This window comes from Equus quagga, chromosome 18 (assembly GCF_021613505.1).
Source record: "Equus quagga isolate Etosha38 chromosome 18, UCLA_HA_Equagga_1.0, whole genome shotgun sequence".
Lineage (NCBI taxonomy): Eukaryota > Metazoa > Chordata > Mammalia > Perissodactyla > Equidae > Equus > Equus quagga.
In genome coordinates, this window is record NC_060284.1 from 20,894,107 (window position 1) to 20,915,175 (window position 21,069).

The window sequence follows — 21,069 nt, forward strand, 5'->3', positions numbered from 1 at the left end:
AGAGAAAAAAGCAAACAGACCCCCCTAACTGAGGGGAAAGAAATATCAGCAACACACCCCAAAGCTGTCTTGCCACACCAGTGAGAAGAAAGCAGGGGTGAAGCTCAAAACAGAGAAGGCTCAGCTAGAGGCAGGCTGAGAAAAGAGGGAAGAAAAAACCCCAGATGATTGCCAAAGCAAACAAAAAGTAAACAAACCAAAACACGGCTTTAAACATTTGATATTGAAAGAAAAATTGCAGTTTGATAAAGAAAATGCAGTCTGGAAATAAAATTATTTTTCTCTATGAAGCGTGATATGAGAGCTCACTAAGGGTGACTTCATTCTTCAGAACTGATGCAAGAAAGCTGGACTCCAGGCCTTGGCTAAAGAGAACAGCCCAGCCTTGGGGAAGATCCCTCTTAAATTTCACAGCCAAAAGGGATTTCCTTGGCCAGTATTTCTACTTTGAAAGTTGTAGCCACAGGAAGCCACCTCTTTTTCCCCTAAGTTTCAAAAATTGTCTTATTCTGAGTTTCAATTCACTAACAGAGACCTAGCCACCAAAAGAAACCACCTCTTTGTACTAAGTTTCAAAAATTGTCTTATTCTGGGTTTCACTTTACTGATAGAGACCTAGCCAGAGATAAGCTTGTGAATATGATCACCCCTGACTTTCAGTTCTGTATTCTCTGCCACCGGGTTCAAAATTTGTCTCCCTACTCTTCCTACTTGCTTCATTAAGATATTTTATATGTATTACTTTATTGTTTAAAAACAACACTCTTGATATGCTCCTCCTTTGGGAGAAAAGAACACGGCATCCTCGAACAGGATTTACCAGTTTTTAAGTGCAGGAGATGAAATTGGCCCTATTAGAATGGCGGCTGCATGGGAATGGTCAAGGGACATGTGGGAAATGTGCCTGTTTTTAGAGGGTCTGGGCCACAGAAGCTGGTTTAATGCAGGTTTGTGAAGGAGAAGGGTGTGCTTGTGGCAAGTTCACAGTAACAGGAGTTTGACTCGTCTTAAAGTATGAAAAGGAAGGAGAGCCAAGATCTTGAGACTGCTGACTCAAATGGAAGAAACTACAGGACCCCCCAAAACTTGCTGTTTGGTAGTGCATCACAGAGCTGGTGAGCAGTTCCTCACAGTGTGAAGTCCACATCCCATATCTGGGGAGAATGATGTAATTGGTCCCTTCAACATAAAATAGCAGAATTCGCATCCTGACATCCATAGACAACCTCTCCCGCCACTCTCTTCCTGACCCTTTCTTCCGCTCTCAGTTTACCAAGACACCCAGTCCTCTGCTTCCCACTGGTACACAACAGAACATATATATTTCAAATCTGAGCCTCTTCAAAAGCTATGATGTGCACAGCCACGTGTGCATCCTCCACTGTAAGAATGAGAGCTTCTGAAGTTACTCACTGGATATGATAAAACCATTTAAGTCCTAAAGGAAATGTGCTAAGAAAAATACTGGAATCAAGAGAAATAAGAGAAAGATTATACGCCACACCCATGACAAGCACATGCCTGTGTATCAGTCCAAGCAGAAGAGAGTAAATAAACCCCGGCAATTTTCTGCCTACCTTTCAGGGCTAAGGCAGATGGAAGAAATGTATAACTTCTACCCATATGCCCAATTACAAATAGACAGCTAGCATTCAGAGAGATGGTTTATAATTTACACATTCTCAGTCATTTTGGTGTAACATTCACAGATAGCCAGTTGTGAAAAAAAGTTGCACCAAAGTTCTGTCTTCTAATTCAAAACTGGTCTAAAAACGACAGGCCACACTTGCTTGGAATTAAATACTTCTCTGGACAGCCACCAGAGATCAAGTAAGTTCTCCTCTTGGATTCTGGCTTTCCTTGCTGGCATTAAGTCCATCTACAATATTGACAGCGCCATGCAGGAAAGGCAGGAACGTCTGTACACTCTTTTCAGAAGGTTTACCGGCCCTCCACAGTGTTTGTTTTGCGCGCAGGGAAGGGGAGCTGGGGCCTGTCTGTACTCACCGCCCGGCTCTGCGGCGCGGCCGGGCGGCTGGCGCTCTGACCACGGAGGTGGAGCCGGCGGCAGCGCCATCGGGGGAACTGTACGCCTTTTCATGAGGGCAGAGAACCGGGGTTAACCACACTCTAACGCCCCCACCTGAGGAAAAGGCCTGTTTGTTCCGGAGGGCAAAGCCCAGCCTTAGTTAACTGACTGCAAGCAGTTGATATAAGCATTCCCAAGGCAGCAAGGAAGTTCTAGTTTAGAACAGTAAAGCCGTCCACTTGATGACGATTTCTCCAGAGTCCGACATCCCGAAAGATGCCCCTCAGGCGCCTCACCTGACGGTTAACCTGAAAACACCTGATCCTCCCTCCGGCTTCCTGGCCTGGACAAAACGACAAGACTGCCCGGCCATGCCTCCGCCTTCGAAACTTTCCACGGCTCTCGGATTCCGAGCAGGAAAAACCGTTCAGTGCACACGCCTTTCGGCCTGGCCGGGAACGCCTCCCCTGCAGTTGGAGCCCTTCCAGTCGGGCCCCTTCTCTTACCCTTCCTGCGGGTCGCCCGGGGCGCGCAGACCCCGGCCGCGAGCAGGCGCGGCGGGACCCGGGGGCGGCGGGCACGGCTCGGGCGGCCGCGCTGCACCGCCGATCTGCGGGCGCCGGGCGGAGAGCGGCCCGTGGCCAAGCGTACCCGCTCCGCCCCCGAGTCACCACCTCCGCCCCGTCGCCTCCCGCCTGGGCTGGGCGAGCAGGGAGCCCGAGGAGCGCTGCTCGACTTGTGTCCTGGGCGACTTTTTCCACGTGTCAGCTAGCCGGCCTCTCCGAGCCCCGGGAGGGTGGAGGAGGGAGGCAGCAAAGCGGAGCCAGGTGGGGGCGGTGGGAGATGGAGCGGAGGTGCGGGCGCGAGAAGACCCAGGGAGGAAAGCAGCCCCTAGAGGGGGCGCGGTGGGGCTCCCGGGGAGGGACCGTGGATGGAGGGGCCCGGTGGAGCGCCCGTAGGCGGAGCCGAGCGCTCTTGGGTACCGACCTGGGGCGGGGCCCCCCGGACCGGCTGGGGGCTCCGTTCCGCACCGGCAGGTCCAGCGCCTCCACGCCGCAAGGCATGGCGCAGCCCAGAGCGCACGGGGAGGCCGAGGGCGGGACCGCTGCACCTGCCTCGGTCCGGGGCGGGGATGGGGGGGTTCGGTGCCGGCTGGGGCTCCAGGTCTCACGTCTCGGCTCCCCGCGCTGCGGCCGGCCGCCTCCAGCTCCTGGGTGTCTGCGGGGAACAGCGCCTTTTAAAGGGAACCGGCCGTGGGGCGCTGGTGCAGCCCGCGCGCCCTCCACACCGCCCCCCGGCGGCCGGGCTGCGCACTCCCCGCCCTCTGCGGCTGCCGACTGTCTTCATTCCTTCCTCGGTTTCTCCCTTCTTCCCTTGTTTACTACATCCATTTGTCCACTTCCTCAGTCATTTCTATTGGATGTGTTCAGGATGCATTCACTGAGTGCCAAGCCAAGTACTGGAAAATGTAGACACCGGGAGAAGAAAGGCGTGTCCCTTTTCTCTCTAGGACTTCACGTTAAATTGACAAGTTCATCCGGACAAGTTCATTCCTTCTGGCTTCTTTTTATTCTGAAGTGCACGATCACAAAACTGCGACAAGGGTCATGTTTCGAAGATATTAAAAGTGCTACGGGCGCACAAGGAAAAGAAAAACGAGTCGCCTCTTGCGTCGGGAAAGTGGAGAGGGAAGTGAGTGGCCATGTGGCGGGCGGCGGCGCAGGGGGATGGCGCAGACCCGCAGGACTAGGTAAGCCCACGCGCCCCGCTTCAGCCGCCGCTGCTCTTCCCTCCTGGTGCATGAAAGGAAGTCGCCTGTGGGAAGCGGGACAAGACCATCGGTCACCCATCGTGAATCGTAGAGACGAGGGTCGTGAGCATATGCCCAGATGCCGTGTTCAGCTAAGGGTGATGTTGACTTGGCATTTGGACCCGGCCGAGAGCCTCTTTCCGAGGGAGTCATATCCCTACTCTTCATGTGGTAGCAGCAACAGCATTGGAGAAAGACCCAAGTTCCAAGCTGTTTGGATCAGCAAGTGTTTAAAAGGTCTCTGGGCTTAGCTAGCACAAAGAATATTCTGCCAGGGAGTTATTTTAATATGCATTCCAGGCAGAAGCAGTTGGACAGAGCATGATTGACCCTATTTTGAAAGTCACTTCCAATAGGCTGTTAGGCAAAAATGCCTTATTTTAGAGCCCCTTTCGTCAGAGGTGCCCACTGGGTACGGACAGGTTTGGAAGATCCCGTTCGTGTAGTCACAGTCTCCACAGGTGGTGCCCCAGTGGTGTGGTCAGGTTTTTTTTCAGAGAAAAGAGGAAACGTTACAGCGAGCTGTTCTTGTGGGGAGAATGTGGACTCTGGGGAAGGAAGCAGGCTGTGGGTTGATTGGAGAGTGTTGGAGGAAGTATATTGTTAGTAAGATATATTATATGTATATACAATTTTTATGCTATAGAATGTTTGTCTTTTAATTCAAAGTCACCATGAAGGGACAACCCTATGAACCTCAAAATGCTAGGACTAAGGGCAACAACCCCTTTAGAAGGGGATTGTAAACTGGCAAAACATTTGTGGTATCAGTAAACTTCTGGTTTTAAGTGTTTCCTAAAGCCAGGTCAATTCTACTGAATAGCTTTCCAGTGGGTAGTTAAAAAGAAAATTCATGGTTACCATTGGATTTATTAAGAACATCTACCATGTGCAAGGGCTCTGTGATCCAAAGGGACCGGAAGTAACCCTGAGCACCTACTTAGGTAGGCAGGTTGATTTACATATGTTGTCTCAGTGAATGCTCAGCACTCTGCGTACTGTCATCTCCCTTTTGAAAAGAGGAAATGCGTTCAGAGAGGTTTAAGTTACTTCCCTGAGGTCACCCACAGAATTTTAGTAGGTCCAAGATTTTTATTCAGGTCTTTGAGTCTCCAAAACCTGTATTCTCACCACACCGAGAGAGAGAGAGAGAGAGAGAGAGAGAGAGAGAGAGAGAGAGAGAGAGAGAGAGACTTGATTAAGACTCACTGCCCTTCAGTAGCTTTCCGGATCTGGAGAAGTTTCTGTAAACAGTTCCACATCTGTAACCATCTATAAACAGTTTCACTAAATTGAGAAGGGGTACATATGCATAAATAGCTATAATTGGTGATGCATGATTATCAATAGGTATAAAAGTATCATTTAAAAAATAAACGGTAGGTAAATTCTTCTAGAACACTGTAGAGGGAGAAATAGTGTCAAAAAGGGAGCTCCACGTGTCAAATTTTAATGCGCAAATGAAACGCCAGGGGATCTTGTTGAAGCAGACTGATCCAGTAGCTCTGGAATAGGACCTGAGGTTTTGCATTTCTAACTAGAAGGTGTTGCTCATGCTGCTAGTCAATGCACCATTCCTCAAGTAGAAAGGTTCTAGAAAATATTTAATCTGAGTATGTGAGGGAATTGGGGATGGGGAAGAGGAGAGCGAGAATGGAAAACAGTTGGAGTCAGATGGCCGAAAGTTATGAATATCACACATACTAAGAGATGTGAATTATAGTTTCTAGGCACCTAATCTAACTGTTCTAAATTAGTGAGTAGTTCACAATAGGCATTAAATTTTTCACTTTCAAAAAGCCACTTGTCTGTAGTAAAGATCCTGGCTCATTCCTCACTGGGCAGTAATCGTCATTGTTTTGTGCTATGCTTTGTTCCTTTCAAACGTCTGTGTTCTGTTCTGTTTATCATAGCACAAAATAGACACACAGATCAATGGGACAGAATTGAAAGCCTAGAAATAAAACCACACATCTATGGACAGTTAATCTTTGACAAAGGAGCCAAGAACATACAATGGTGAAGGGAAAGTCTCTTCAATAAATGGTGATGGAAAAACTAGACAGCCACATGCAAAAGAATGAAAGTAGACCATTATCTTTCACCATATACAAAAATTAACTCAAAATGGATTAAATACTTGAATGTAAGACCTGAAACCATAAAACTCCCAGAAGAAAATATAGGCTGTACACTCTTTGACATAGGTCTTAGCAGCATCTTTTCAAATACCATGTCTACTTAGGCAAGGGAAACAAAAGAAAACATAAACAAATGGGACTACATCAGACTAAAAAGCTTCTACAAGGCAAAGGAAACCATGAACAAAACAAAGAGACAACCTCCCAACTGGGAGAAAATATTTGCAAATCATATATCTGACAAGGGGTTAATTTCAAAAATATATAAATAACTCATACAACTCAAAAAAAGGACAAACAACCTGATCAATAAATGGGCAGAGCATGAGAACAGACATTTTTCCAAAGAAGCTATACAGTTGGCCAACAGGCACAAGAAAAGATGTTCAACATCACTAATTATTAGGGAAATACAAATCAAAACGACAATGAGATATCACCTCACACCTGTCAGAATGGCTATAATTAACAAGACAAGAAATAATGAGTATTGGAGAGGATGTGGAAAAAGGGAACCCTCATACACTGCTGGTGGAAATGCAAACTCGTGCAGCCACTATAGAAAACAGTATGGAAATTTCTCAAAAAAATTAAAAATAGAAATACCATATGATCCAGCTATCCCACGATTGGGTATTTACCCAAAGAACATGAAATGAACAATACAAAGAGATCTGTGCACCTCTGTGTTCATTGCAGCATTATTCACCATAGCCAAGATATGGAAGCAACCCAAGTGCCCATCAACTGACAAATGGATGAAAAGATGTGGTGTATATACACAATGATATACTACTTAGCCATAAAAAAGACAAAATCGTCCCATTTGCAACAACGTGGATGGACCTTGAGGGTATGTGTTAAGCAAAGTAAGCCAGACAGAGAAAGACAAACACCACATGATTTCACTCATATGTGGAAGATAAACAAACACATGGACAAAAGGAACAAATTAGTTGTTACCAGAGAAGGGGGTCAGGGAGTGGGCAAAAGGGGTAAAGGAGCGCATATGTATGGTGACGGATGAAAATAGACTATTAGTGGTGAGGACGATGCAGGCTATACAGAAACTGATATGTAATAATGTACACCTGAAATTATACAGTGTTATAAACCAATATGGCCTCAGTAAAATAAAAAACATTAACAATTTTTTAAAGTTATATACCCTGACTCAAATTTGTAATGACCAGTAACCAAATAATACAGAATCTGTTGCTCGATAGTGTACTATAACATGGCACTTTGAATTTACATCGGAGATCTTGAATTTCTCTAGCAGGTTGCCTTCCTATGAAGTGTTAAAGGGGAATTTTTTAAAAAGCCATCCAGAAAATGTAAGACAGGCTAATAGTAAAAATGCAACAGTTTTCTGGGATAGGTGGACAAGAGCAATATTCACTGAGAAGTTTATGTGGAGGAAGAATGGAATAAAATAGGAGAACAAAGTGGAGCCTTTTATTTCCTTACTGTTCACATCCTTTCCGGTTTTTGTTAATGTGCAAGTAGTCTTTGTGTATTCTAGATATCAGTCCCCTGCCAGTTTTAGACATTATAAATATTTTCTTCCAGTCTTCACCTCTCTCCTAACTTTGTTCATGGTGTTCTTCTTGGGATGGAAACCCTTAATTTTGATCCTGTGAAACCAAAATTAAGGATATTAAACCTTCTGGCTTGTGCTTTTGTGATCTTAAGAAGTCTCTCTCTACCCCTAGGTCACAAATATTCTTCTGCATTTTCTATAGTATTTTATTTTTATCCTTCATATCAAAGTCCATTGTACTTCAAATTCGCATATGGTGGGAGATAGGAAGGCAGCTCAATTTTTCTAGGTAACTAAATCAGTTTTCAGCAAACTACCTTATGAATCAGGGGTTGGCAAACCTTCTTCTGTAAAGGGCCAGATAGTAGATAGTAAATATTTTGGGCTTTGGGGGCTGTACTGTCTCTGTTGCAACTACTCAACCCCACCATTGTAGTGTGAAGGCAGTCACAGACAATATGTAAACAAAAGAGAGTGATTGTGTTCCACATGTCATGAAATTTTCTTACTTTAATTTTTATAAATAGACTTTATTTTTTAGAGCACTTTTCGGTTCACAGCTAAACTGAGCAGAAGGTACAGAGAGTTCCCATGTACTCCCTCCCCCCACACACACACAGCCTTCCCTAATATCAACATCCCACACCAGAGTGCTACATTTGTTCCAGTCAACGAGCCTACATTGTCACATTATCACCCAAAGTCCACACTTTACATTAGGGTTCACTCTCATTGTGCAGTCTATGGGTTTTGACAAATGTATAATGACATGTATCCACCATTATAGTATCATACAGAATAGTTTCATTACCTGCTATAGACTGAATGTTTGTGTCCCCCCAAAATTCATATGTTAAATCCTAATGCCTAATATGATGGTATTTGGAAGTGGAGATCCTTTGGGAGATGATTAGGTCATGATGGTTGATCCTTCATGAATGGGATTAGTATCCACATAAAAGAGGTCCCAGGGAGCTCCCTTGCCCCCCTTCCACCGTGTGAGAACACAGCAAAAGACAGCTGTCTATGAACCTGAAAGCAGGCTCTCACCAGACACCAAATCTGCGGGCGCCTTGATCTTGGGCTTCCCAGCCTCCAGAACTGAGAAATAAATTTCTGTTGTTTATAAGCCACCCAGTTTATGGTATTCTGTTATAACAGCCCAAAAGGATTAAAACACTGCACTAATAATGCTCTGTGAACTGCCTATTCATTCTTCCCCTCCCCCAGCCCCTGGTAACCACTAATCTTTTTACTGTCTCCACAGTTTTGCCTTTTCCAGAATGTCATTTAGTTGGAATCACACAGTATGTAGCCTTTTCAGATTGGGTTCTTTCGCTTAATAATATGCATTTAAGTTTCCTCCAGGTCTTTTTGTGACTTGATAGCATATTTCTTTTTAGTGCTAAATGGTATTTTATTATCTAATTGTACCACAGTTTATTTATCCATTCACCCACTGAAGGACATCTTGGTTGCTTCCAACTTTTGGCAATTATGAATTAAGCTGCTACACACATCCACGTGTAGGTTTTTGTGTGGACATAAGTTTTCAACTCATTTCAATAAATACCAAGGAGCACAACTGCTGGATTGTATGGTTAAAAGAATAGTTTTGCTCAAGAAACTGACAAACTCTCTTCTAGAGTGGCCGTACCATTTTGCATTCCCACCAGAAACAAATGAAAGTTCATGTTGCTCCACATCCTCGGCAGCATTTGGTGTTGTCAGTGTTTTGGATTTTGGCCATTCTACTAGGTGTGTAGTGGTGACTCATTGTTGTTTTAATTTTCAATTCCTTAATGACATATGATGTTGAGCACCTTTTCATATGCTTATTTTCCATCTGTATATCTTCTTTAGTGAGGTATCTATTCAGATCTTTGGCCTATTTTTTAATCATTTGTTTTCTTATTGTTGACTTTGAAGAGTTCTTTGTATACTTTGTGTAACAGTCCTTTATCAGATATGTCTTTTGCAAATATTTTCTTCCAATCTTTGGCTTGTCTTCTTATTCTCTTGATGGTGTGTTTTGCAGAGCAGAAGTTCTTATTTTAATAAAGTCTATCTTAACAACTTTGTCTTTTGTAGATTATGCATTTGGTGTTGTATCTAAAAAGTTGTCACCAAACCCAAGGTCATCTAGATTTTCTCCTATGTTGTCTTCTGGGAGGTTTATAGCTTTACGCTTTATGTATATATCTATATATAAACACATTTTGAGTTAATTTTTGTGAGAGGTGTAAAGTCCATGTCTAGATTCTTTTTTTTTTTTTTGCATGTAGATATCCAATTGTTCCAACACTATTTGTTGAAAAGACTGTCTTTGCTTCATTGTATTGCCTTTGCTCCTTTGTCAAAGATCAGTTGACTATATTTATGTGGATCTAATTCTGGGCTCTCTATTCTATTCCATTGATCTATTTAAGTATTATTTCACTTTCTTGATTACCGTAGATTTATGGTAAGTCTTAATGTTTGGTAGTGTCAGTTTTCCAACTTTGTTCTTCTCCTTCAATATTATGTTGGCTGTTCTGGGTCTTTTGCCTCTCCATACAAACTTTAGAATCAGTTTGTCAATAGTCACAAAATATATCACTGGAATTTTGATTGGGATTGTGTTGAATCTACAGATCAAGTTTGGAAGAACTGATATCTTGACAATATTGAGTCTTCTTATCCACAGACATGGAATATTTCTCCAATTACTTAATTCTTCCTTCATTTCATTCATAAGAGTTTTGTGGTTTTCCTCATATAGATCTTGTCATATGAATTTTAGAATTCAATTTTTGAGTTTCAAAATAAGCACCTGGAATTCACATTGCTATGTTGAATATATAAATTAATTTGAATAGAATTGACTCTTTACTGTGCTAAGTTGCCCGTATTCATGAATTATCATCTCTGCAATTATTTGGATCTTCTTTTATGTCCTATAACGGAGTTTTAAGAATTTTCTCTGGGAAGGCCTTGTACTTTCTACCTTAGGATAATTGCTGGATAGTTTATGATTTTTGTTTCTGTTGTGAATTATTTCTGTTATATGTTCTAGATGATTAATAGTGGAGAGGAAGCTTAGAGAGTTGTTAATCTGATCTTACAGCCAACAACCTTGCTGAATCCTCTAATTAGCTTTGAGAACTTTTTAATTCTATTAGGTTTCCTATGTAGATCATCATATCATCAAATAATGAGAATTTTATCTTTATTTCTTCTAATCTGTCACCTTTTTGCATGTATTAATGTGATTTGAAAATGGTGTGCTGGGACAAAAAGATTAAAACTCAATATGTATTAGATATTTCAAAGCTTTATTAAAGTGATCGAAGAAAATGCCATCTGAATTGTTTGAATAAAATGTAGCATCAGCAAAATCAAAGTTTACCTAAAAATGATTGTAGCAGACAACACAAATCTTAAAATACCTATTTTGACATCTATAAACCCCCTTCCTTGGGGTTTCTCTCTTGACTAATGTAATCAAAAAATAAAAGGCAAGTCTGAATTTTGAGCCTTCTGGATAGTTCCTTATTTGTAGCCCCAACAGAGGGATGTCTCTGTTCCTGGCCCAGCTCTGGGCCATGTAGCCACCACAAATCACTTGGATCAGATTCACCTTGTGCGCCTCCTAAAAATGCAGATTCTTGGGCTCTCCCCAAGACTTGACACGTTAGAAATCTCTGCTGGTATTACCTGGGCGTCCACAGTTGTAACAAGATCCCCCAGTGATTCTTCTGTCCACAAGCTTGAGAATCATTATGGCGGGGGAAGAAGGCAGAGAACCTGACCTCCAGACAAATGGGCATCACCAACAAAGTCCAGCCCCGATCTCCTCTTTGTTCCCCAAGTCTACAAGCCTGGGAGGTAAAGTGACTTCTATTCTCTATTTCTTCTTACCATAACCTTGACGTTCTGTGTAGTTCATATATACGTGTAAGGGGAACACTGAAATGACTGGCCCACAATTTACCTGCCTAGCTAGATCAAGACATTGTACTGGTTTGGGGACAGTTCAAAAAAGTTAGTGCTATTTCTTTCAGGAAATAGTAGAGATATTCTCTCATGGGCATCATTACTAAAAAGTAGGCCTTGGAATTTATCAGGGACTCCTGTCACAATCAGAAAGCTTGGAGAATCAGGAGAGAGACTTGAAGGGGCCAAGTCACTAGCTGTAACTCCACAGCAGGAACAGAATGACTTCAGGGCAAAGCAAAACCCCAGGTCCAACACTGGCTCAGTGGTTTCCTATTGCCATTAAAGTATTATTGCTAATCCAAAAATCCCACAAAAAGGAAAGGAAAGTATCGGATGATAAACGATTTCAAAATTCACATTGCATTCTAGTAAATTCTAAAAATGATTGTGATACGAATTTTAGAACTAAGCTAAAAAAAGAGAAAAACTCACTTAGAGGTTTAGATTTTTTCTTTTTTAAAAGCTACAACAAATACTACAAAAATATCTTATACTTGTAAAGCCTCACATGTCAACACCTGGAGTCATTATTATGATCATTATTATGTTAAATAAGACGATTTCAGTATCTCTAGGCTATCTTCATTTAGTCCTTAAAACAAAATAAAAAATTAACAAATCAGTTTTCTTAAAAAAAAAAAAAAGGAGTTTGCTTTCAGAAAGCCTTTATTGTCCATCATCAAATTCATTTCTATTTGAATAAACAGTACACAAAACAAGGTTCATGCTGTGAAAATTCCTGAAACTTCCAATCAGCAATATGCAGGAGGTAGAGACTTTGTTTTTGTGTCTTTTTAAGGCATACATTTTCCACTTATTTTTAAATTTTGAGCATAATTGTTTTCCAAAACATTTTTAATGTGAATTATAGAAACTCTCCCTTGAAACTACAGCTCCTGACCCCAAAACACTACTCTTTTCTGTGAGACTAAATATGCCTATGATAGGCACAGTACATCACAGTTTTCGCAAAGGCATGCAACTACTAATAAAATTATCGTTGTGGGATTGAATATACATTTGGTATGTGCTTTAGTTTTCATATATGTATAGGATACTCTTTCAACTCTGTACTTTAACACTGAAGGAGAGAAAACTTATACATGAATACTAAAAAACCTGATCCTCTCCAGAACTATAAATAGCATGAAATAACAGTTGTCCTTCAGAAGCAAATATTGTATTGTTAGCTGGTGATGCTTGCTTCTTTCTTATTCTGCCCTTTAAGAGAAGATTTTAAAATTCAATGATTCCTGGATATACAGCAACCATTTCCTCCCTCTCAGGGATGGACCCCTGAGAATGGTCCAGGCAGGGTTAGTGAGTTGTCCAAAGTCACCGTCAGACCAGGCAATGTTTTCCACTGATGACACAATCAACACAGTCAGAATAGCCAGAAGCAAGAGTGTAAGAGTGAGAGTAAAAAGGAGCAGAGAGCACGTTCTAAAGCTATGACAAAATAAACAAGAAAGAACAAGAATCCAATGGCTTCCCTCACCAAAGATAAACATAAAGCAGAAAAGACATTAAATATTGCTTTTTAAGATATAAACATAGTTCTTGATGAGTTACAGCTATCAATTTGCTCAAAATAATACTCTTTGAACGTGCTGCACCTGATCTTAAAATATCCAGAGAGTCTCCCAACTCAGCTACACGTCACATTTTCCTCTAGAGCACAGATCAGCCTGACAGCTACTTTTTACAACAGCAGAATATTGATACTGGAGGGTCACCTTCTATTCTGTATTTTCCAGAATTGGGTAGATCTTTGCACTCTGCTATAAATGTATGAAGTTCAGTCTCTGGGAAGCCAACTTGTTGGTAATGCTATACAGAAGAATAAAAAAAGCTCTAGTTAATAAACTCCTTGAAAAAAGTTTATTCCAAATTCAAAATAGATCATTTGGTAAGGGAGGGGATCTTCCTAGAGGGATAGTTAGTCACTTCCGAAGTATTTGCAGGAAGCTGTAGCCTCTAGAGCCACTCTTAGGTTTGGCTAAGGTCAAGTGGGCTTGGGATTCTGGAGTGCCCTCCTGGGCTCTCTTTCGTGGGTCTGGTTCAACCCAAAATGGGCATGCCAAATCTGAGTCTGATTCTTTCCACGGAGAATACAGCCAGTGTTGTCCCAAGTCTAAGAACCTCTGTCACTACTTTGCCCTGCACCCCATGACTTCCAGGCCATTGTGAAGCAGACACCTTAGATGGAACCTGGTTCAGGCCACAAGGAACCTAGCTGATCTAAATTAACAATGATGCAGGCTGCGGCACCGTGGCTTAGTTGGTTAAAGCGCCTGTCTAGTAAATTAACAATGATGTTGTTGGGGGCTGTGGGGTGGGCATATCTAGCGTTCCTCTGAAGACTTCAGCACAGCCCTGGATGCTCCTGAGCTAGTCCAGGTATCTGGGAAAAGATCTGAATGCTGTAAGGGGCCTTTCCAGTCTGCACACCCTTTTGGAGTCTCTCTTCTGGACAGACAGGTTTGTTTAAGAGCCTCATATTTATAGCCGTTTGGGATCTAAGAGGTCTAGAATATATCCTGACCAGAAAGGATCAAAAATAACTTAGCTTGCCCATTTGGAAGTGCTCTGAGCCCATGGAAAGAAGTTAACATGTGAACCATGAGTGTCAGGCTTGTGTCATGGAGAAGTGTCAACTCATGTTACTCTTAGAGATCTTGATGTCACCCTTGAATAACATATGGTTTTCTCTGCATGCAGAGTCAGGGTGGTGAGTTTTTAGAGGACCATGGGGGCGGATTTGGACAGGTTCAACTAAATTCTTTCCCAGTCACCTTGGTGACTTTAAGCACACAGCCAAGCAAGTACTGAGGAAAGTCAGTTCCTGAAATCTGATTCAGTAAGAATGAGGGCATGGCCCTGGCTTCATGTGTAAGCTACTCACAATTATCAACTCATAATCCATCAACTCCTGATGGCCTTCTCTTTGTCCCAGGACCATTCACATGGCCTCATGTCTCATTACCTTTCTCATACCAGAAAGAAAAGTCTTCAAGCGAAAGTATCTATGCCAATAGTATACCTGATGGTATAAGGTTATTAGAAATTTAAATAAATGTGGGTATTTATTCTGCCTCTCCATATTTCAAAGGGCTCAAACTGATTTTTAAAATATCCCAGGTGAATGACAATATGAATGATAACAGCTTTTCAAAAATGCTTCCGGCCGTATAAAGCACACATGGCTGGTACTTTGACACATCAATCCCTCCCCTGTTCTGGAGACCAGGCTTCTGGGATAGTGCCACACAGGGCCTTGTAAAGGGTAATGGGTTCAGTTACAGCACACTCCAAGTGAAAAGGCCAATTTTTCTTCATGAAAATTGGATTTTAAAAGTTCCCCACAAAATTTTGTCTTTCTCAAATGCCATCTGTTTTACTCACTCAATACCTACTGATCCTTATAATTCCAATAAATGACTAGAAAGCTTGTTTGCAAAAGCACAATTACTTAGAGACAAAACTTCCAACGTTCTAGAAATGCTGTTTCTCCTTCATTTCTGTTTCTCAGTATCTAAAACTGGAGTCCTTCTTCTCTACCCTGAAGAAATGAACATTCCATCAATTCCCTTCCCCCTTAAGTACTATATTTTACTGTCTCTCTACAAGTTCTAGAAAAATGCTGCCGCTGATGGCTCTTGATGAACCTACCTTAATTGTTTCGTATGTGTCAGTGATCAGTGCAATGAAAAGACTTAAAATCATATATATAAAGAGGCTTATGAACGAGTAGAGGTAAATTCTGCTAAACAGCCAGACCAAGTAACTTTTTTGGTGCATCTCTGCAAATGTGGCAAACATATCGTCTCCATTTATCAGAGAGAAAAGGCACTCAGAGACTGTGTTCAGAGAACGAAACTGGAAAAAGAAGAAAAGAGAAATGTTTACTTTAGTTCATATTCCTTCTGACTGGAGAGTTCATTCATGACACCATATTTAAAAATAATGGGACCAGTATAAGCCAATAAGACTTCAATAAAATAATTTCTAAAACAAACAAATAAATAAATAATGGGGCCAGGTATCCCAAGTTACCCCTTTCAAATAAATTACCTGAGGTAACTACAAGCTTTGCTTTGTGACATGCATAACATGTGTAAGCCTACTATTTTTCCTGAGACAAGCAGCTCCTCCTTGATGCTCCTCTTAATAGAAGCAGCTTGATTTGAAGGCAGAGGGGCTGGTCCACACCCGCAGCAATCTTCTGAGTCAAGCCTTACCCACCGCGCCCCCCTCCATTACCTTCATAGAAAGAGATCCTTAAAGGCTTCTGCAGAAATACCCAGGTCCCAACATTGCAGGCTCATGCTTCTCATTCTCTCAAATGAAAAACTTTTCATTCATTCAGTTAACTTCATTAACTTAACTTCATTCAGTTAAGATAATGGCCTTATAGTCAAGATTAGAACTCTGGTAACAAAATTTTCAAGTATTTCCACAAGTTTCTCTCTGTATTACTTTTTAAAATAAGGTCACATCTTGGGAAGGCTTACCTAAATAGCCTACTTGAATATACACTGATGAATCAAATTGACTAAATTTGATGTAGCTGGTGACAAAAAGGACTTAGTTATCTGACAGACTCCATAAGCAGAGTTGAGGCAGTTGAGCGAATCAATTATCCTCTCAAGTTGGTCATACTTACCAGTTTATAAACATACTGATGGATATACAGTCGGCCCTCAGTTCCACATCTGCCTACAATGGTTGCATCTGTACTGACTTTTTTTCTTGTCATTATTCCCTGAACTATACAGTATAACAACTATTTATATAGCATTTACGTTGTATTAGGTATTACAAGCAATCTAAAGTACACAAGAGGATGTGCATAGGTTATATGCAAATTTTATCTAAAGAACTTGAGCATCCCTGGATTTGGGTATGGGGGGGCTATCCTGGAAACAATCCCCCGAAGATACTGAGGGACAACTATACTACCTTCAACATTTTAAGACTGAATCACAAAATAAAAGGAGATCATTTTAAAAGGATAACAGACTACTGGCACTATTCTAAAAGCTTCATAGGAACAGAAAAAAAGTTGGTTATCAGTACCTTCTCATGGTAAGGCCCCAGCACAATCCAACCACAGAAGCAATAGCCTAAATAAATCATAGCTGCACAGCAGCAGAACCTCATGACGTTGGGCAGAGCTGCCTGAAGGGTCAGAATAAGGAGCTGCAAAAGTAAGAGAGGTCATAAGAATTCCTCTGTCCTTCAGCAAAAGCAGTGCAATAACTTTGAAAGGGAAACACCAACAGCATGGAGATCCATGGAATTCCTTACATTATACTTCTGAAAGAAACCAAGGTATCGGATGACTCCAAGCCATACAAGCATGGTAGAAGTCCCAAGAAGTATGCTACAGACGTCATAGCTTGTTAGACTCTGAAACAGAGTGGAAGAAAATAATCAGATTATATGGCAGAAATTCATTTGGGTAAAAAATATTTATTGGGTAGCTGTGAGTCAGGCCCTGTTCTAGGTGCTAAGGACAATGCAGTCAACAAACAGACAAAACCCCCTGCCCTCATGAAGCTTACATTCTAGGGTGGGGAGAGAGACAATGGAAATAAATTATCAAAACCCTTGGTAGATTAGCTACAGGTAAGTGCTGAGGAGAAAATTCAGGGGAAGGAATAAGGAATGGCCATGGGGTTGCGTTAAATAGGGTGATCAGGGAATGTCTTACTGAAAAGGTGGCATTTGAGCAAATGCCTGAAGGAGTGAGAGAACAAGCCAAGGAGAAATCGAGAGGAAGAGCTTTCCAGGCACAGGGACCAGAAAGTGCAAAGACCCAAAGCAGAAGGGCGCCTGGCAAGATAGTGAATCTGAGCAAAGGGAAGAATATGGAGTCACAGAGGTAAGGGAGCAGGTAGTGTAGGGCCTTGTGGGTAATTTAACAACCTTGTCTTTTACTCTGAATACGTTGGGGAGATTTGAGAGCTCTGAACAGGAGTGATATGATCAAGTGTTGGCCCCTATGGTTGAGAGCAGATTGTTGGAGAAGCGAGAAGCCTATTGCAATAACATAGGTGAGAGCTGATGATGGTTTGGACCAGGCTGGTGATGGTGGAGGTGATGGGTGATTTTTGAAGGTAGAGCAATAGAATTTCCTCTTGGATTAGATGTGGGGGAGAAGGGATTGGTGAAAGAGAGGAGTCAAGGATGAATCTATCACTTTTGTCTTGAGCAACTGAAAAGAGTTGCCATTAACTGAAGTTAGAAAGGCCATGGAGAAGCAGGTTTGGACTGTAGAGGTGGGGATTTTAGAGATTCTGTTTTAGGTATGTTAAATTTCAGAGGCCAGGTAGACATCCAAGTGACGATATGGAACAGACACTTAGATAGTTGAGACTGGAGTTCGGGGAAGAATTCCAAGCTGGACATACAGATTTGGAAATCATTGGCAAATAGATACTATTTAAAGACATGAGATAGGATGAGATTACCAAGACAGTGGCAGAAAAGAGATGCCCAAGCCTATACCTTGAAGCACTCTTGCTGTAATAGGTTGGTGAGATGAGAGGGAGCCAGCAAAGGAAAGTCAGAAAACCAATGTTTAATTTAGGAGGAAAATCAGGTAAGTGGTAGCCCACTGAAAAATGGCATCAACCAAGAGGGAGGGCTTGCAGTGTTAAAAGCTGCTGATAGGTCAAGATGAGGATAAAAAATTGATTGTTGCACTTAGCAACATGGGAGGTCACGGGAAAGAACACTTTCCAATGGAGTGGCAAGGCAGCCCAATTGGAACACATAGAAGAGAGAATGGAAGGAGCAGAATCAGAAACAAGATTAACTACTCTCCTGAGGTCTTTTGCTATACAAAGGGGAGCAGAGAAATGGGAAAGTAACTGAAGGGAGAAATAGGTTGAGATTTTGTCTTTTTAGAAAGGAGAAAAAATCATGCTAATAGAAATGGCGTGGTTGAGAATGGGAAATTGATGATGTGTGAGAAAAGGAAGAACAGCTGGAACCATGTTCTTGAGTAAGCAGGCGGGGATGGCATTGGTAGGCACGTGGAGGAGTTGGCCTTAGATAGTACCTTAAACAATATATCCACAGGAACAGAGAACAAGCAGAGTATATGGGCACTGATGCTGGTAGGTAGATAAATGAAGCAGGGGTTTGTGGAATTTCTATATTTTTCTATTGTTTTTATGAAATAGGAAAGAAGGTCATCAGCTGAGAGTGAGGATGGGGCAGGGGTGTTAGAGGTTTCAGAAGGGATGAGAACATATGAAATAACTGTCTGTAAGACAGGGGAGTGAATGGTCTAGAAAAATGTAGAAAGATTGTTGGACACCATTAAGAGCTTATTCAGGTTAATGATAGTTGAGGTTGGTAAAAATAAAGATCTGCTGCAAATCTCCCCTTACTCCTCTCTTTGTTATCCCTAAAGTTAAACCCCGATTCCAATGATATATACCACAGTTGCATATGGTGGCAGCTGCTCGATGTCAACCTAAACCCATTCTCTCCTTCTGAGGCACGTGTCTGGGCTGTATTCCCCAGTGCTCCTTGCAGTTAGATGTGACTAAATTCTCTCTCCAATGCAATGTGAACAGAAATGAAGGCCACCACTCCTGAGCCAAGGCTATAAGACTGTGGGAGAGCTACCTTCATACCATGTTTTCACTTCCCACAGGCTGCAATCTGTTTTTGAGGCAACCCAGCATCAACCCTTAATGCTGGCAGAGAAACAAGATGGGAGGAAATGAGTCCCTGAATGACTGCATGGAGCTGAGTGACTCACCAACCTGAGAAACCTGCCCTGACTATTACATGAGGGAGAAATGGCTCTTCTGAGCCATTGCATTTGGGGGTCTGTGCCCAGGAATCTGAATCATAACAGGCTCCCCAGGTGGCTCATTCTCATACTTAGTTGCAGTGAAGGCTAGAAAAATATAAATTTGAACAATATTAGTTTTTTAACTTGATTTTTGCTTTGGGGGGAGGGTTGATTTCTAGACTGGGTTAATCCTAACTTGAAATGGAAAATCTTGTAGCACACCAGTGGGAAAAGTAAGAAAGTGGGAACATTCTCAATTTGAATAGACAGAGGAAACAGCAGCAAGCACTCCCACAATAGCAGCTTGGCCTCACTTTCTCACCCAGCCCTACACTTTTTGTTGTTGTTGAAGTTTCTGGCATTTCTCGAAAGAACAACAAAAAACACCTCTTACCTTAGTTACTTGGATGTGTGTATGAATTCACAGGCCCCACCCCCAGAGTTCAGATTCAGTAGATCTAACTTGAGGTACCCGAAGGATGCTGATGCAGAAGCTTGTGGATCACACTTTAAAGAACTCTGCCTAAGAGATTTCCTAACTAGATTTAAGAAAATTACTGTTACTGCTTTTAAGTTTACTTGATACAAAATTTGAAAGAAATCATTTACTCTGCAAATTCTCACATTCTGGGAAAAGAAATTACTGCTAGTGCAAATACGACACTAATAATTGACATAAATAGGGAAAATTTTACCTTAGCTTGTATTTCCATTTTCAGAATTGATCCACTGATTGTCAATATGTCACTAATAATAATCATAATGTACCATCCATTGATGAATTCCATTTGATCTGAAACAGAAACTTCCTTCTTATAATGCAGGAGGAAAAAATTGACAAATTCCTTTAGGGAAAAGAAGAGAGGCACAGTGAATTTCTCTGTCAATCAACATGTTCATAGCATTCCTAGAAAGCAACAAGTCCTACCTGCTGAAGCTGAAATCCTCGAATCACAGATCGAATGCATAGGATCATTGAAGCCAAGCATATCAGAATAATAAAGGCATCAAAGATCATCATGTAATGAGTGTTCTTCTGAACTGGAAGGAAAGAGGATTACCTGTTTATGTAGTGGGGCATTAATATGATGACATCTGCTTCTTTTTTTCTTTTCATTTTTAGCCTTATTTATTTTAATTGCTACATTGTATGCCACAGTATAGATGCACAATACTTTATTTATAAGGACAATCCATTTTTTCCCCACTACAAATAATTCTCCACATCCTCTTTGTGCACAGGTGCAAGTGATTCTTTTCTATTTCTTTTCTTTTTTAAAAAAGCTTCAGTGTACGGTTGTGTATCCTAGTTGTTAGTTTAGTTCTCTGTATGAGCCGCTGCCACAATGTGACAACTGACAGACAGGTGGCGTTGTTCCACGACCAGGAAATAACCCAGGCCATGGTGGTAGAGCACCAAATCTTAACCACTAGACCACCAGGGCTGGCTCACAAGTGGTTCTTTAGGTGAATGGATATCTAAAGGTGGAATTGTTGAGTTAAGGCATATGCGTATTCCTAAAAAGAGATCCTAAGAAATTACTCTTCAAAAAGATCATGCCGGTTTATGTCCCTACATATATCTCCACATCTTCTCCTTCATTGGATATGAGTAATCTTTCGTTTTTGCCAATCAAAAGAGCAAATCTATCATTCCCAATGATTTGAAATGCCATCTTTATCATGTACCAAATTACTGTATGTATTCAAGTACTATATCTTACCCTTTTGATGTTTTTGTGCGTTTTAATC

At 41.6% G+C, this 21,069-nt stretch overlaps 2 protein-coding genes across 4 annotated transcripts in view; both read right to left on the bottom strand.

Annotated features, from left to right (window-relative positions):
• Positions 1-3,207, bottom strand: part of MCOLN2 (mucolipin TRP cation channel 2) — a 49,589-nt gene extending 46,382 nt beyond the window's left edge. The window contains exon 1 of one of the 3 annotated variants that reach the window (XM_046645038.1): positions 3,017-3,207. In XM_046645038.1, the coding sequence (XP_046500994.1) occupies positions 3,017-3,093 (77 nt within the window). In that variant the 5' untranslated portion in view covers positions 3,094-3,207. Of the gene's footprint in view, positions 1-2,325; positions 2,612-3,016 lie in introns of those variants that run through there. The other 2 variants (XM_046645037.1, XM_046645039.1) reach the window with 2 other exon arrangements.
• An 8,652-nt stretch (positions 3,208-11,859) lies between these two features.
• The window catches only part of MCOLN3 (mucolipin TRP cation channel 3), a 31,621-nt gene continuing 22,411 nt past the window's right edge, over positions 11,860-21,069 (bottom strand). Inside the window, exons 8-13 of the mRNA XM_046645154.1 lie at positions 20,246-20,358; positions 20,013-20,162; positions 16,812-16,913; positions 16,581-16,703; positions 15,174-15,380; positions 11,860-13,331 (exon numbers count right to left, since the gene is read on the bottom strand). Coding sequence (XP_046501110.1) covers positions 13,197-13,331; positions 15,174-15,380; positions 16,581-16,703; positions 16,812-16,913; positions 20,013-20,162; positions 20,246-20,358 — 830 coding nt within the window. The 3' untranslated portion in view covers positions 11,860-13,196. The remainder of the gene's footprint in view (positions 13,332-15,173; positions 15,381-16,580; positions 16,704-16,811; positions 16,914-20,012; positions 20,163-20,245; positions 20,359-21,069) is intronic.